The sequence below is a fragment of the Pimephales promelas genome, chromosome 1 (assembly GCF_988280905.1).
Source record: "Pimephales promelas chromosome 1, fPimPro1.hap1.1, whole genome shotgun sequence".
Lineage (NCBI taxonomy): Eukaryota > Metazoa > Chordata > Actinopteri > Cypriniformes > Leuciscidae > Pimephales > Pimephales promelas.
In genome coordinates, this window is record NC_142769.1 from 29138360 (window position 1) to 29151990 (window position 13631).

A 13631-nucleotide genomic window follows, 5' to 3' on the forward strand; every position below is an offset into this window, starting at 1 on the left:
TGTTTACCAATATCATGTGTCCAGTGGAGATGTCCATGTTGGTTTGGGTGGGCTCTTCACTCCAGGAGGATGTGCTGCTGCGGGCGGAGGGACTCTGCATCGCTCCGTCACTGAACTGTGAGGACACGCTGTTAATGCGTGACGTGTGCGATGGGTGGAACACTTCTGATCGCTCTCCGCGCTCTGATGTCTGCACCGCCATGCGTTGGCGACATAGATCCTATCGAGAAAGTGGACAAAAATTAGTCTTATCTGTGGAGACATTATCTGGGGCAACTCATAAAGCGCTTCTTAAGAGTAAAATGAACAATCACACAAAATACAGCATCAAAGCACTGGTTACTAAGCTTAGAATTTTATAATGATTATACATACATATATATAAAGTATATATTCTATATATATGTATGTATGTATTCTGCATCAGGACTCTGGAACATATTTCATTTATCTCCACTTTGCATCCCAGAGTGGGTTCAGGATACAGCCAACAATATTATGTCATTGCCTGCTCTACAAGATGAAATCTATCAGCTGCATAAACTCACCAATGGAGCAAATAATTACTATTATTACATTTTTAAACACAAGGTTCACTGATAAGGTTTATATATGTAAACCATAATCATGCATAAGATTTGCATACAATATGACAGTTTGTGACAAGTCATACCTTGAATATATATAGTTGGAGTAGTGTTGGCAAATTGTTCATAAAAAGCCATTAAAAGCAACAAATTAACATACACAAGCCATCAAAAGCAACAATCTATTTACAAAACCAGTAAAACTGAATTGAAAATCCAGCGTGCTCTCTCTGTCTTAGGATAAAGCTTCTGTATTTGTCAACCAACCAGCAAACACTTCTACATCATATACACAGGTCTTCCCTTTCCCCTTAACAGCTACATATCAGTCACTCACGTCATTGTGGAATTATAACTCCAAGCTATTAACTACCATTTGTCACTTCATTGAAATCAAACAAAGAAGCAGATTTTCCAAACCACCTTCCAAAGGATCAGTGACTCTACGAGGATATCAGATGAATGCTTCGATGTAAAAGCTCTCTCACATCATGTGTCATTATATCCCTTCTAAGCTCAACATATAATTGGTGCAAGCAATTATTTATGGAACAGCGTTCAGAAAATGTCTGTCCTACCTGACAGATTTTACTGAAATAGGAGAGATATCTGTTAATAGAAATAATGAATTTGGTAGTGGGATGCTATTGTTTAGTCAATCAGAAGACTTCTGAACTCTCTGTCTGTCAGTCATTGCATGAATTTGTCTAAGTTGAAATCAGAATGGATCTTTAGGGGGAGGGATTTTAAAACGGGAAGGGGACGGAAGTTATTGAAATGACTTACATAGTTTTCAACACCGTTAAAAAAAAACTATTTTGACTACAAGCACCTTACAATGTTTAAAACAATTTACAAGAAAGCGTTCAGGCATTTTTCAGGCAATTACCATTTAGGTTTTGTATAAAACAACAGCATTTTGTAACATTTTAAAGCAATTTTAAAAGCATTCAAAAGCTCTAATTTTATTGAGTAAAGCCCCTTGCTTTTGCATTTTATTTACTCAAAGGTTAAACAGACACAGACAATTACTTTCTGAAGCAGTGGCAACAGTATGACCCCGTCAAATGACCAACAGTTAAAAAAGCACCCAGATACATATAAAAAGATAGACAGCAGAGTGAGGCTGACAGGAGGGTCGGTGAGGGAGTGTGGGGGTTGGAGGTGGAAGTTTAGTGTGTCTCACTAATGGAGCTCCCCAGTGAGAGAAACCAGGAGGGAAGGTGGTGGGGGCTAAACAGAGGCCACAAAGCTCTAAAATGAGCCACAGACTAGAGGATGGAGTTCACCCTTAAAAGTAATACCTGGTCTGATCATGTCTACCATGAGTCAATCTCACTCAAAATGAAATACTGGAGAAAAAAAAAAAAAACTGTTAAAACAGCACCCACTTCCTGATAAATCATGCTCATTTCAGACAGCACAAATCAATGCATACATTTTCTTCGGTTAATCAATCAACCAAGCCCAATTAATTACATTTGCATTTAATAATTTAGCAACCATATTTATCTAAAGTGTCCCCCCAGTCTTATAACTCAATCAAAAAAAAAAAAATGTGATCCTTTATTGTCTAATTCTTTGAAAAAAAAATCACTATTCTTAAAGTAAAAAAAAAAGCCGTTAATGTAAGCAACAACAACCTTTTAATGTCGACAAAATCAAATGAACAAAATGTAAATCTTTTATAAAGAGTGCATGGTAACAAAACGTACTTTAATGTAAGTATTACATGTAAGATATTGAATTTTTACAAATATGGTTAGAATGTGAGGGATATAAAGAGGACCATGAACTGTATTTAAAGAACACCGAAAGCACTGAAAACTACACTTGATCTCATAACACTTTGACCTTTTCCACATTTTGGCAATAATAGTATAAGCAAGATTCAGATTAACGTTTTAAGAACAAGAAACTTATTGAATAATAAGTTATTAACAGGAAGAACAAGCAAATGTGAATATGCAAGTGTTTGATGAAGAAAAGTGTGTGTGAGAGTAGGTGGGTGGCAGTGGTGATGGTGGTGTGTGTCTGTGCTTTGATCTGCTCCAGAATCATTGCGGCAGAACTGATTCTAATTGCATGTTTCACTGTAAGAGTCCCTGTGCACAAGACTGCATTCAATCCAGCTACAGCAGTTGGGAAATCCCTTACAACTACACAGTACGAGCCGTGTCTACGCCTTTAATCTTATTCACTTAAAAAAAAACACAAAAAAAAACGCAGATCTATGAGGCTGAAAGCACTCTCACTATACCACCATGCGACAACATTACACACAAATTAAAATCAATACAAAGTCATTAAAAGCTGATATGAAAACAAAGCAAGGGTGTCACAGAACATAATGTATGACACTGCATCATGATAATATTGAGAATAACAGGTTATTTTGCCTCACTGATAGGGCCAACGTTTATGGAAGGGACTTCTCGACAAAGTGTGAGAGGTTTATTAAATATTGAAGGCGGGGGAGGAAGCCAAGCGCTTGCACCCTGCGATCCAGTCTCATTGAGTACAGCTGAGCCCAACACAAAATCAATAAGCCTTCACCGCAAGCCCTCCCTCCAGGAGCCGTGAAAGAAAGGTCAGACAACAAACTCATTTCCCTCTGCTAAAAAGGGCTCTGCCTCAATTAGGATTCATATTAAACACCGCTGTCGTGCAAGAACATCTGCGCCTGCTCCAATGGGTCACAATTAAGGAAAAAAGCTTTAAATGAACTCCATTGTCTTTTTGTTAATGAGCTACAATAATTTCGTAACAATTCAAAACCTTCATTACACCTGGTGATGATCGCAAATATGGACAGTGTTACTCTGGAAGGGTTGGTTTGTTGGATTGGATGTGGAAATAATAACCTTGGTCGAGGACAACTTGCTTAGTTTCTTTTAAAAACAGGAATGCTTATTCATGTTAATATGTACTGATGGATGTCAGAGAAAACATGATTGGCTGAAATAATTGGCCTGATCCTACCTGATAGGCTGCCGTGGCATCGTGGCCTGTGTCATTTCCCAAACCAGTGAGCTTCTCCTTCAGTTTATGGTGGGAGCGGTGGCGCAAGCAGTTCAGAGTCCCTGACATCGCCAACACCATGACAATAAAAACCAAGGAGACCACCACCAGAATCAAAAAGTTGCCTGGCTCCACTCGACTGTGTTTGACCAGGGGGATGTGGTTCAGTTTGCCCCTCTGAAATTAGAACAGACAAGAGAGAGAAACGTTGATGCAAATCGTCGATTGAAATATTATTAAGCAGTGCAACTGTTTTCAGCAATAAAGATAAGAGCATCAAATCAGCATTTAGAATGATTTCTGAATGATCGTGTGACACTGAAAACTACAGGAATAAATGACATTTTAAAACGTATTCAAATAGAAAAATTAACTTTGAATCGTAATGATATTTCAGAATGCTACTCTTTATTTTAATACTCTACTCTCAACTGGTCACAGGATAAGAGTGTCCAATGGTGTTTTGATATCAAATTAGTGTGGCAAGACACTTACTGCTTTTAATTATTACTTGTTGTACACATTGACGTACAAACACCTCAAGCCCACACTTGGGAAGTGAAGGCCTGCTCCACTCTTGCTTTGGCAAGTTAAAGCATACCACCACAGAGCAATTAGGGTCGGTCCTCACTGTACCAGCTTGTTGCTAATTAGCCTCCAAGTCTTGGGTTTGGTCAGGATGGGGGAATTGGCTCAGACCTCCAAGTTAATAAAATGGAAAAGGGGCTAAGCTGAGGGGGAGTACCTAAAAGGTCCGAGCCCCGCTAACGTTCCACTGTAGAGGGGGTTGTCAGGCTTGTTAGCCCCTCGGGGGGAGGGCTGACAGCCGGGGCTAAGCTGCTGGGGGATTGGCGGCGTATTGTTTCCAAATGCCTTGTGAGGCTGAATAGACTGAGGCCTTTAGAATGGGGTTTAGAGTTTTTTTAATCTGCCTCTATTCGCATTCAGTGCTATCATACCAACTGACTGATCATAAAACTATGAGCCATGGGAGCTGCAATCCCATGACTGATTTTCTGATCAGTATTTTAGAAACAACGACTATTTTCTGTTTCCTGAATTCTGATAAACTACTTCATATTTGTTATTGATGTATTGTGTTTTCTTAAAGCATTAAAACATTTAGGACTACTACACCTTGTATAACAGGATGCAAATTCATGAAGCACAAAATATTCAAATCAAGCTCTAAGCCACTCATTTAATCACATACTGAAATCTCCCATACACTGGCTACACTCTGCAGAAAATATTAGCACCTAAATGTGAGGTTTAGTAGTTTCCAAGGATTAGTTTCTACTTTTTGTGATTGTGAGCTTTTGTTGGTGCAGAAATGGTTTGCTTTCCACCCATCAAACGTTGCATGGAGAGTGTGTAGAGAGGAGGGCGCATTCAGCTGGAATAGAAACCCCCCTCTCTACTTCCCTCCATCCCTCTATAGGCTTAGCGCTCTCAATCGAATTACATGAAAAGATCTCTAACATGAAAAGCTGACTCTGAAAAGAAAATTGTGCTTGGCTAAATAATGTCCACAATTAATTATAACTAAATAGAATACATGCATTAGGCAGTTGAGCAAGGGACTGGAAAATGGATCAAAAATAGGAGAAGATATTAAAGAAAAAAGAAAAATGTTGTCCTGAGGTAATTAAATGCAAGTTACAGTGTATATGAAATTTATGATGACTACCAAAATGAATCCTAAAGCATATTCATGCAGTACACACACACACCTGCCTATATATATATATTAATATTATACATATACATAATATAAATATATTATGTTGGTACATACAATTAATCAATATGACTGAAAACAAAAATTAATAGAAAAAAATCAATGTCATTGCGGAATTATTAGAAAAATAATAACCTGTCTACGACATAACTTCTCTTATTATGAGGACAGAAAAAATGCAAAGCAGACTCAACATAATGTGGAAATCTCTTTTGAAGAAAAATCTGCAGAATATTTAAACTAAAATAATGTCAAATCTTTTTTTCCTGCAACACATCTGGTCTCATAATAGAAAACCTGCAAAGATGCACTTTGCGTAAAAGCAGAGAAAAAAAATAAAACGAGGAAAAAAGAGACAGGGGGAAAAGAAAGAAAGGGAGGGAGAGACAGAATCCTTTATGCTTTTATGGTTTTGTTCTTCTGTAGGGAATAAAATTGGACTTGCAAATTTATGATTCAGTCTACTGAAAAACAGACAGACAGGTTAAAATCAAGCTTTCTCTTAAAAAAGTACCTCATCTGAACTAAAAACAAGGAATTTTGGGCATATAAGTCTCTCTACATAAATTGGTTCCAGTGAAAATATGTCTCATTTAAATATATATAATAAAAAATAGAATCAAATGTTTCAATCTAAATAAGATATATGAGAAAAACTGTTAGAGTTTATATGATATAATATAGTATATAATATAATAGTTAAACATAAATCACATAAAAAAAAAGAAAAAAAAAAGAAAAGCAAAAATAAGAAAAATGTTACTGGATGAAATGTGTTCCTGAATTAATGGGTGTGTTTCCAGGGTCATCGGATATTGCTTATCCACAGATTCAGCTAATCAATCTCTTGACAGAAACTTTAACAAACTGACAAAATATTTGTCTTAATGTTTATATTGAGCGATAAAATAACAACATTTGTAAAGCAGTGAATCATTGTCAATACAAAATAACACTTGAATCCCTACTGTTCTAATAAACAATAAATAAAAATGAACACCACAAAGACCACTGCCCAATGTACGGCCAGACAAATTTCATCTACAGAAATGTTACTTTTTTTAAGCAATTGTATGTTTTTTTTGTTTTTTTTTTTTTGCTCTCAAAGTTAAATAGAAGGATTTGTATTTTTGAGGATGGATAAAATGGAGATGGATTTGGGATGCTCTGGCTGATTTAAATCATTGAGGAAAGGGTTGGGTGGAGGAGACTGTGACGGGTGAAAGGTTGAGACAAGGGCCGCCCAGATATCCTTTCACTTTTACACACAATAATCACTCAACCTTAAAAACATTTATCCACTCCAATCCCAGCTCTGTATCTTTAAAATATGTTGAAAATAAATCTATTTTAAAAATAACATCATGCACACGATATTGGACAAATGAAATGCAGTTTTACAGTCATTGTACTTGTAATACAAGTTCTATTACCTCTCTCTATATTTTTTTATATTGACTCAAGATCATGATCAAAATCAAGACCATAATTTGTATTAAGTAAGAAAAATATTTCTGTTTGACTATTTATAAGAAGATCGCCTAAATTGCGTTCCCATGTTGTGGAATCCTAGTGGAAAAATAATCCAAAATGAATTTGTATATATCAGGGAATATATAATGCATTTGACTTCAAAAATATGTTACATTTCACTGACCATTTCACTTATAACTTTCCATGTCAATTAGAGATTAGACATTGCCAGTGTAAAAAATATTTAGGTAACATTAAACACGTCAGACATTAAAGCTGAATACGTATAGCTACAATGAATCTATGAGCACTGCAATCTGTCATTAAAGTAGCCTATTAAACAGTATTGCCCCACATTTCGTTGTTTAGCACGTTTATGGGACATTTATTAAAAATATAATGATCAGAGATAAGCTAAATAAAATAATGACTAGTCCTTGTAAATAATCCCAAATTGTGAGAGAAGTTTTTTTTCTTTATTTATAAACCCATCTACCTAACGCATCTTTCTTATTATGATTTAATTTAGGCTCCGAGTCATGCAACTTGCGAAGACCCATGCATACGAAACACACCGCTTTCAATGCGATCGATTTCCCACAAAACGACTAGCTAAACACTGATTTCTCCCTCTAAAAAAAATTAACAGAATGTTGCTTCAGTTTGTACTGTAGCCTGCACGGCGCTTACCGCCACTCTATATCGACTCACGACCAATATCAATTACATAACATCTGCAAACCGTCTTGGCCATAAAATCGCACACTATGCATGCACGCACTTCTATCAGCAGAAAACCGTTTAAAATGAAAAAAAAAAACGATGAAATGTGCCATGATGTAGCCTATCCCCGCCATGTAGCAAGTCTTGCAGAACAGTCACTCTCATTATCAGTCCAGATGCATCCGGATGCGCAATAAGTTTTAGGTGACGCTTAATGGCGCGTTCACAGCATCGTTACAGTAATTTACCCGACCATTACGTGCATCAGACATACAGACAAGTGCAAGTCCAGATAGATAGTTACCTAGTTCCATTTTCTGACAGCGCGCTACGGATGCGTTTCAAGATCCTATTCCGCCTTCAGATGTCCGGCTTGGCGACTGCAGCTTCCTTTCGCAATCCCGCTAGCTAAGAAAAGTTTTCACCTCCGCGTCCACCTCAACAATAGACCGTCACTGTTTACAGTGTTAAACAGAAGAGGAGAAAATAAATAAATAAAAGAGTTTGAGAGAGAAAGACGGGAGCGGGAGAAAACGGCGAGCCAAAACGGCCGACAAATTTCCTAAAGACTTATAAGAAGCTGCAGTGGGTTGTCTTGTCCTTTGAATGATCATGTGCGCCTGAAAAGCCGGGTTTTTTTTCACGGAGCCCCTCCTTATATTCAGCGAGACTCGAGTCGCTGTCTGTAGCACATGTCACATCCACTGGTTGCTATAGCGATGCCTCCACATGTTGCCCACAGCTCGCGGGGCGCTAATCAGCGCGCGCGGGGTAGAGAGGGCAGCTTGAATGGACGGAGAGCTTGTCACTCATTTGTTAAACTATTCTGGATTTCTGTGCCTGCTGAATTCCACGCGCTTGGATTTTCCCTATTTTTTCTTCCACGTCTTTAACCCGTTATCGCTATCAAAACTAACTAACGTTGCAACGCCCACCGCCAACTAGGCTACATCGTACGAGCCAGACAGAGAAGGGCGCTTCACTGACCATCGACCCGTCGTTTTAGGACTGACTTCAAATAATATAAATCAATTACAATTCAAATATCGCCTTGCATATTAAATAATGAAAAATAAAATGTAACACACATGCAGATCACAATAGCCTACTAAGACTAGATAATATTTGTCATGAGCATTTACATATAGCCTCTTCAACTAAATATCTAATTATTTCCTCGCATTTTGTAACATAATTGTATTAAAATAATACTTTAACAAAAATGATGCCTAAAAATATAAATAACCGCATAATAATAGGCTAAATAAATAATACAATTCTATTTTGATGATAGACAAAATAGGGCAAAGAAAACACTTCATGATCAGTGAGATGGAGGCCATGTGGTGAAGTAGTGACTAAAGCTGCAAAAAGAGGAACTTATTTTGTTATTTATTAAAAAAAAATTCGGGGGACTATTGTGGGGTTTGAGGAGGGCAACAGCTGCAGCAAGCAGAGAGGGATTACCAAGTCTAACGAAGAGAATAGAGAGGGAGGGGGGGGGATTTGACTGTTTCTGTGTGTGTTAGAGAGAGAGAGAGAGAGAGAGAGAGAGAGAGAGAGAGAGAGAGAGAGAGAGAGAGAGAGAGAGAGAGAGAGAGAGAGAGAGAGAGAGAGAGAGAGAGAGAGAGAGAGAGAAAGCAATGCAAGCACTCAGAGGGAGAGTGTGTAAGAGCTATACAACATGTGCCCGTGAGGTGTAAGTGGCTGTATTTGTGTGTGTGCTGGAGGAACTGGGGGTGGGGTCCCGTCAAATGCAGATGACGAGCCTGTGAAGGGGTCTTCGGTTTATCTTTAGTTTCAGCTGCACTCCTCCCTCCGTTGTCCCCTGCTTACCCCTCTTTGTCCCACAGCGTGACAGCTGGAGTTGGCAGAAATGAGAGAGGAACAAATAAAGTGGTTCACCCATTCCAGAATCTCAAGATCAGATAAACACACCTTAGCGTGAGCAACGGCCAGACATACTTCCACCTTTAACCTCACCTCTCTTCATTTTCCTTTCTTTCTGTAAGAATGGGCGTGCTGTAGTGAATGACTTGTATACAAAATATGATCTTCGACATGAACAAACGAGCCCAAAACCACAGAATGGCTCGATAACCACACTAACATTTATTCCATAATATTTTTTTTTGTGTATCCACTTTATGACTATGTGCCTATTTTGTCATGTTTCTATGATAAATTCGTGCCAGAATGGTGGATCTGTGTCCTAATATGCATTTAATTATTATTGCAGCTTCAACCGCTGATGCATCAACCATTTGTGTAATTTTTTAGACAATAAAATCTGGATGACTAAAAACCTCACTGCCATATCTGATTTCTTAAAACCTTAATGATATATGGACATTATAGACATTTAATATCACTCAACAATGCAATATCCTTTTTCAACAAGGACATTAACACTAACTTGTAACTGAACCATAGATGTAGTGCCACTCAGTGCTAGACAGCATTGCACGCCTTGCGGCTGTAAAGAGTCCTGTGGTGACTGACAAACAATACTGTTCTGATCAATCTAAATCACAGATTGCAGAAGGGGAGAGTGATGTTAAACAAGCATCTGGATAGAGGATGAAGTCGGGCTGCCTAAACCATGCCTCCAACCATACTCACAGACTGAGCCATCTGTCTGTACCTTTCCTCAAGTATAACCCTTGGTCTAAATTGTAAATGCTTGACAGTGCAATGTAGGCTTTACATAGGTGGTCAATTCAGAGAAAATGTACAAAACTGCTTATTCACACTTTTCTTATACTTTTTCTTTGTTTAATGCATTTAACTTTCAAACCCATTAACATGTCTAACACTACATAGTTAAAATGTGACCAAACTATTTATTTATCATTGATTTTTGATGTTGCTTGAAAATGTTACAGCTTTACAGTATTAGTCTCAGGTGCAAAAAATTACAGGACATATTGTATACTCCTATTATTTCATATCTATCATTACCAAGGTTTGTGCATTTAATTAATACACAAAAGACAACTTGCTGTTGTTTAATGGAGTTGGGCTAGTCCAACTTGATCTCACAAGAAGTCATAATTTGTACAAGATGGCGAAATCATATTAAAAGCATACGATCCAAACGTAAACTTAACCATCGTTTTAATAGTAAACAGCTATGAAAATTATAGCTTTTCATACAATCCAAGTTGTATGCCATGTTGTATGAAGTTGCCATGTAAGAGTGTTAGCTGTGACAGTGCAAAGGTGCAGTCTCATTTGTACAATCAGTTTAACGTTATTAAGTTAAATTTAATTTATCATTCATGATTCACCGGAACTTTGCATTTTAGACAATATAAATTATGTGTTTGCTCATCCATGCAATAAATGTGCGCCCTTGAATAAGCAGGGTTTTACCTCAACTGTTCAGGAAAGGTTGAAAATGTAAATGGTAATGACCCATTTTCTGTAAAGCTTTGGTATTTTATATAGAAAAAGATGGTGACTTTTCCATGCAATGAAAGCATTTTATTTTATCAGTAGTGACACCGCATGACTTGGCAGCTTTATCAATGGCTTGGGTGGTTTGACAATTGCTGTCTTGATAGAGAGCTGTCATCTACTCATCTGAAGAGCAGTGGCCGTCCAAGAGAGAGCTCAAACATGGACTGCTCAAAAACGTGTCAATGAGAGCTATGGACGGAGCATGACCACAATCCAGTGAAAGGCAGTAAAGACCGCAGCATGAAGCTGTGAGGGCACGAATGACGACGCACAATGTCTCCACGAATTAGTGCATGTAGTCATTTAATGTTTATTTATTTTAAAGCACTGAATCACTATTGAATACCTTAATTAGATTCTTAGCATTTCAAATCGATTATTGTCACTCCCCCGGACATATAAAAGGCGCTGGCTTGCATCCACTCATTAACGTTTGTGCTGAAAAGCCAAGACAGTGTCCCGGCCATTTCAGTGGGAAGTTCAGTGCTGTGGCAGGAAGGACACCACATCTCATTCCCTTTATCAGGGAACAGAGTTTGCAATAATAACTGAGAAATTCCTCTGTCAGTCACTTTTATGTGGTGTTGATGACTGACTCTCGGGGTCCCCCAGGGAAAATGTCACAACAGGTAAACCGTGTTATCCTAAAACATGAGGTTTTCGTGGTCCTTCGTAGCATGCAGGGGCAAAGAAGACAGTACTTACCATGGGAAAAGGATGCTTCAGCAGGTCTTCTGACCTTTTTTCTCTCTTTTTTTTAATTCACAATTGTGCGGACAAAAAAAAAAGCACCGGGGAAGCGTTCCTTTTTCCATGTGGAAAAGGAACATTACGGAAATCACATTCTGTCTGAAGGGAGGTTAACACGTGGAGAATGCATCATGGACTTACCCACCAGGAAGTACCACACATGTAAAGAAGTCTCTGCAGTAGGTCCTACCAGAAGAAGGAGGAACTTCTATAAGTACAGTGACTGGCGGAAAACATAAGTTTAACATGCAGGGCACGTAGTAGACACATCTTGAGAGTAAGCTAGGATCAGCCAGTCGTTGAGATAGTTGAGATGCAAAACTCAACTTCCCTTAATTGGGCAAGGGCAGCCTCTTGGCTGGGGTGGAACAAAAAGAAAAAAGAAAACAAAAAAATCTCCACCAGGAAGGAGCAGTGCATTCACCACCTCCTGGGAAAGAGCAGCATCTCTCATTTCTAGGTTGCCCATCTCAGGGATCCTTAGAAGCCTTATTCAAGCTTTTGGCGCTCGCTTGATGTTGTGGATGGACAGTAGGCTCGGTCTGCTGCAGAGCAGGTGTGGCAGCTGCAGGCAGACACTCTCTGCAATGAGCAGATGGGATGTGGGAACTTGGTTTCCTGAAATTGGCAGAAAAACCGTGCAGAGGCAGGACATAGATACCACTCCTGGACCACCATAGTGGACATCCCCTGGCCGAGAGCCTGCGCCGGGACCTTTGTGGTTGCTGAATACAGTTTCTGCATTAATCCCCAACTCGGAACTACCCTAGAGCAAATCATTAAGGGTCTTGGTATACCTGCAGGATGGCCTTGGCATGCAAAGCAGAAGCCTGTCCAGCAGAACTGTAAGCCTTCGCCATTAGAAGTGAACTAAACTTACAGGCCCTGGACGGGTGGTGGCATTTTGCGGGCAGGAACCTCCATGAACACCTTGGCTGCCTCACTTTTGAGGGTAGTGAGAATGGAAGAGCCTACTAAGTGGGACTGGGCAGTAAAAGATGCCCTCCACAACTTCACCAGGACTTCATGGACTTCTGGAAAGATGGGCACTGGGGTCAAGTGCAGCTGTGAATGGCTCCGAGTACAGAAACCAACCATGCAGCTATGAACACTCGGGACAGGATTCCACTCCAGGCCAATGTTCGCGGTGGCCCGGGCAAGCATGGCTGCCAACTCAGCATGAAACTTGATAATTCATCCTCATCTAGAGCACCAAATGAGAAATCAGCTGCGCCATTTGACGCAATGCTGAACTCATCCGAAATCTCCACCGGGCGCAATTTGCAAGTCGAGGAATTGGAGGTCCATAGGGATTTACCCAGAGGAAAAGCTCCCAATGTTGCCTCAGACCGCCCTAAACGCTAGCCACCACAGCCTTGCAGCATTGCAGAAGGACCGTGACAGGAGCACCTGAGGTGGCTCCTTTTAAAAAACAGAGTCGTGATCAGAAATTTTCCATGGTCATGTTCTCGCAGTGAGGACATGAATCATCTATGAACGCTGTCTCAGCGTGTGTGTGACCCAAACACATGAGAAAAAGATTGTGGGAATCCCAGGATGAGCGATATTGGCCACACCCAGAGACATACAGGCAGAGAAGTATATTTAAAAAGATGCTCTCTGTCTGTGTTTGCTCTTTAAGAGGAAGCTTGCTCTTTCGGATCACTGCACAGCACTGCCCACAAGGCTATTTCTCCTACATAACAGCTTTTATTTTTTGTTATTTATGTCTTTGGATTGTTATAGTTCTCACAGAAAACTGCTAGTTCTAAATCAGATAAGCACAGTAGCACAGTAAAGATTACATTTATATGAATGCATTAGTGAGAGAGTGATTTCATGTGAATTAATTCTATCTGGGAGCGACTCACTAT

At 39.2% G+C, this 13631-nt stretch overlaps 1 protein-coding gene across 1 annotated transcript in view; it reads right to left on the bottom strand.

Moving 5' to 3' along the window:
* ptprn2 (protein tyrosine phosphatase receptor type N2) overlaps positions 1-13631 on the bottom strand; it is a 166562-nt gene that overhangs the window by 23933 nt on the left and 128998 nt on the right. Inside the window, exons 13-14 of the mRNA XM_039655454.2 lie at positions 3570-3785; positions 8-220 (exon numbers count right to left, since the gene is read on the bottom strand). Coding sequence (XP_039511388.2) covers positions 8-220; positions 3570-3785 — 429 coding nt within the window. The remainder of the gene's footprint in view (positions 1-7; positions 221-3569; positions 3786-13631) is intronic.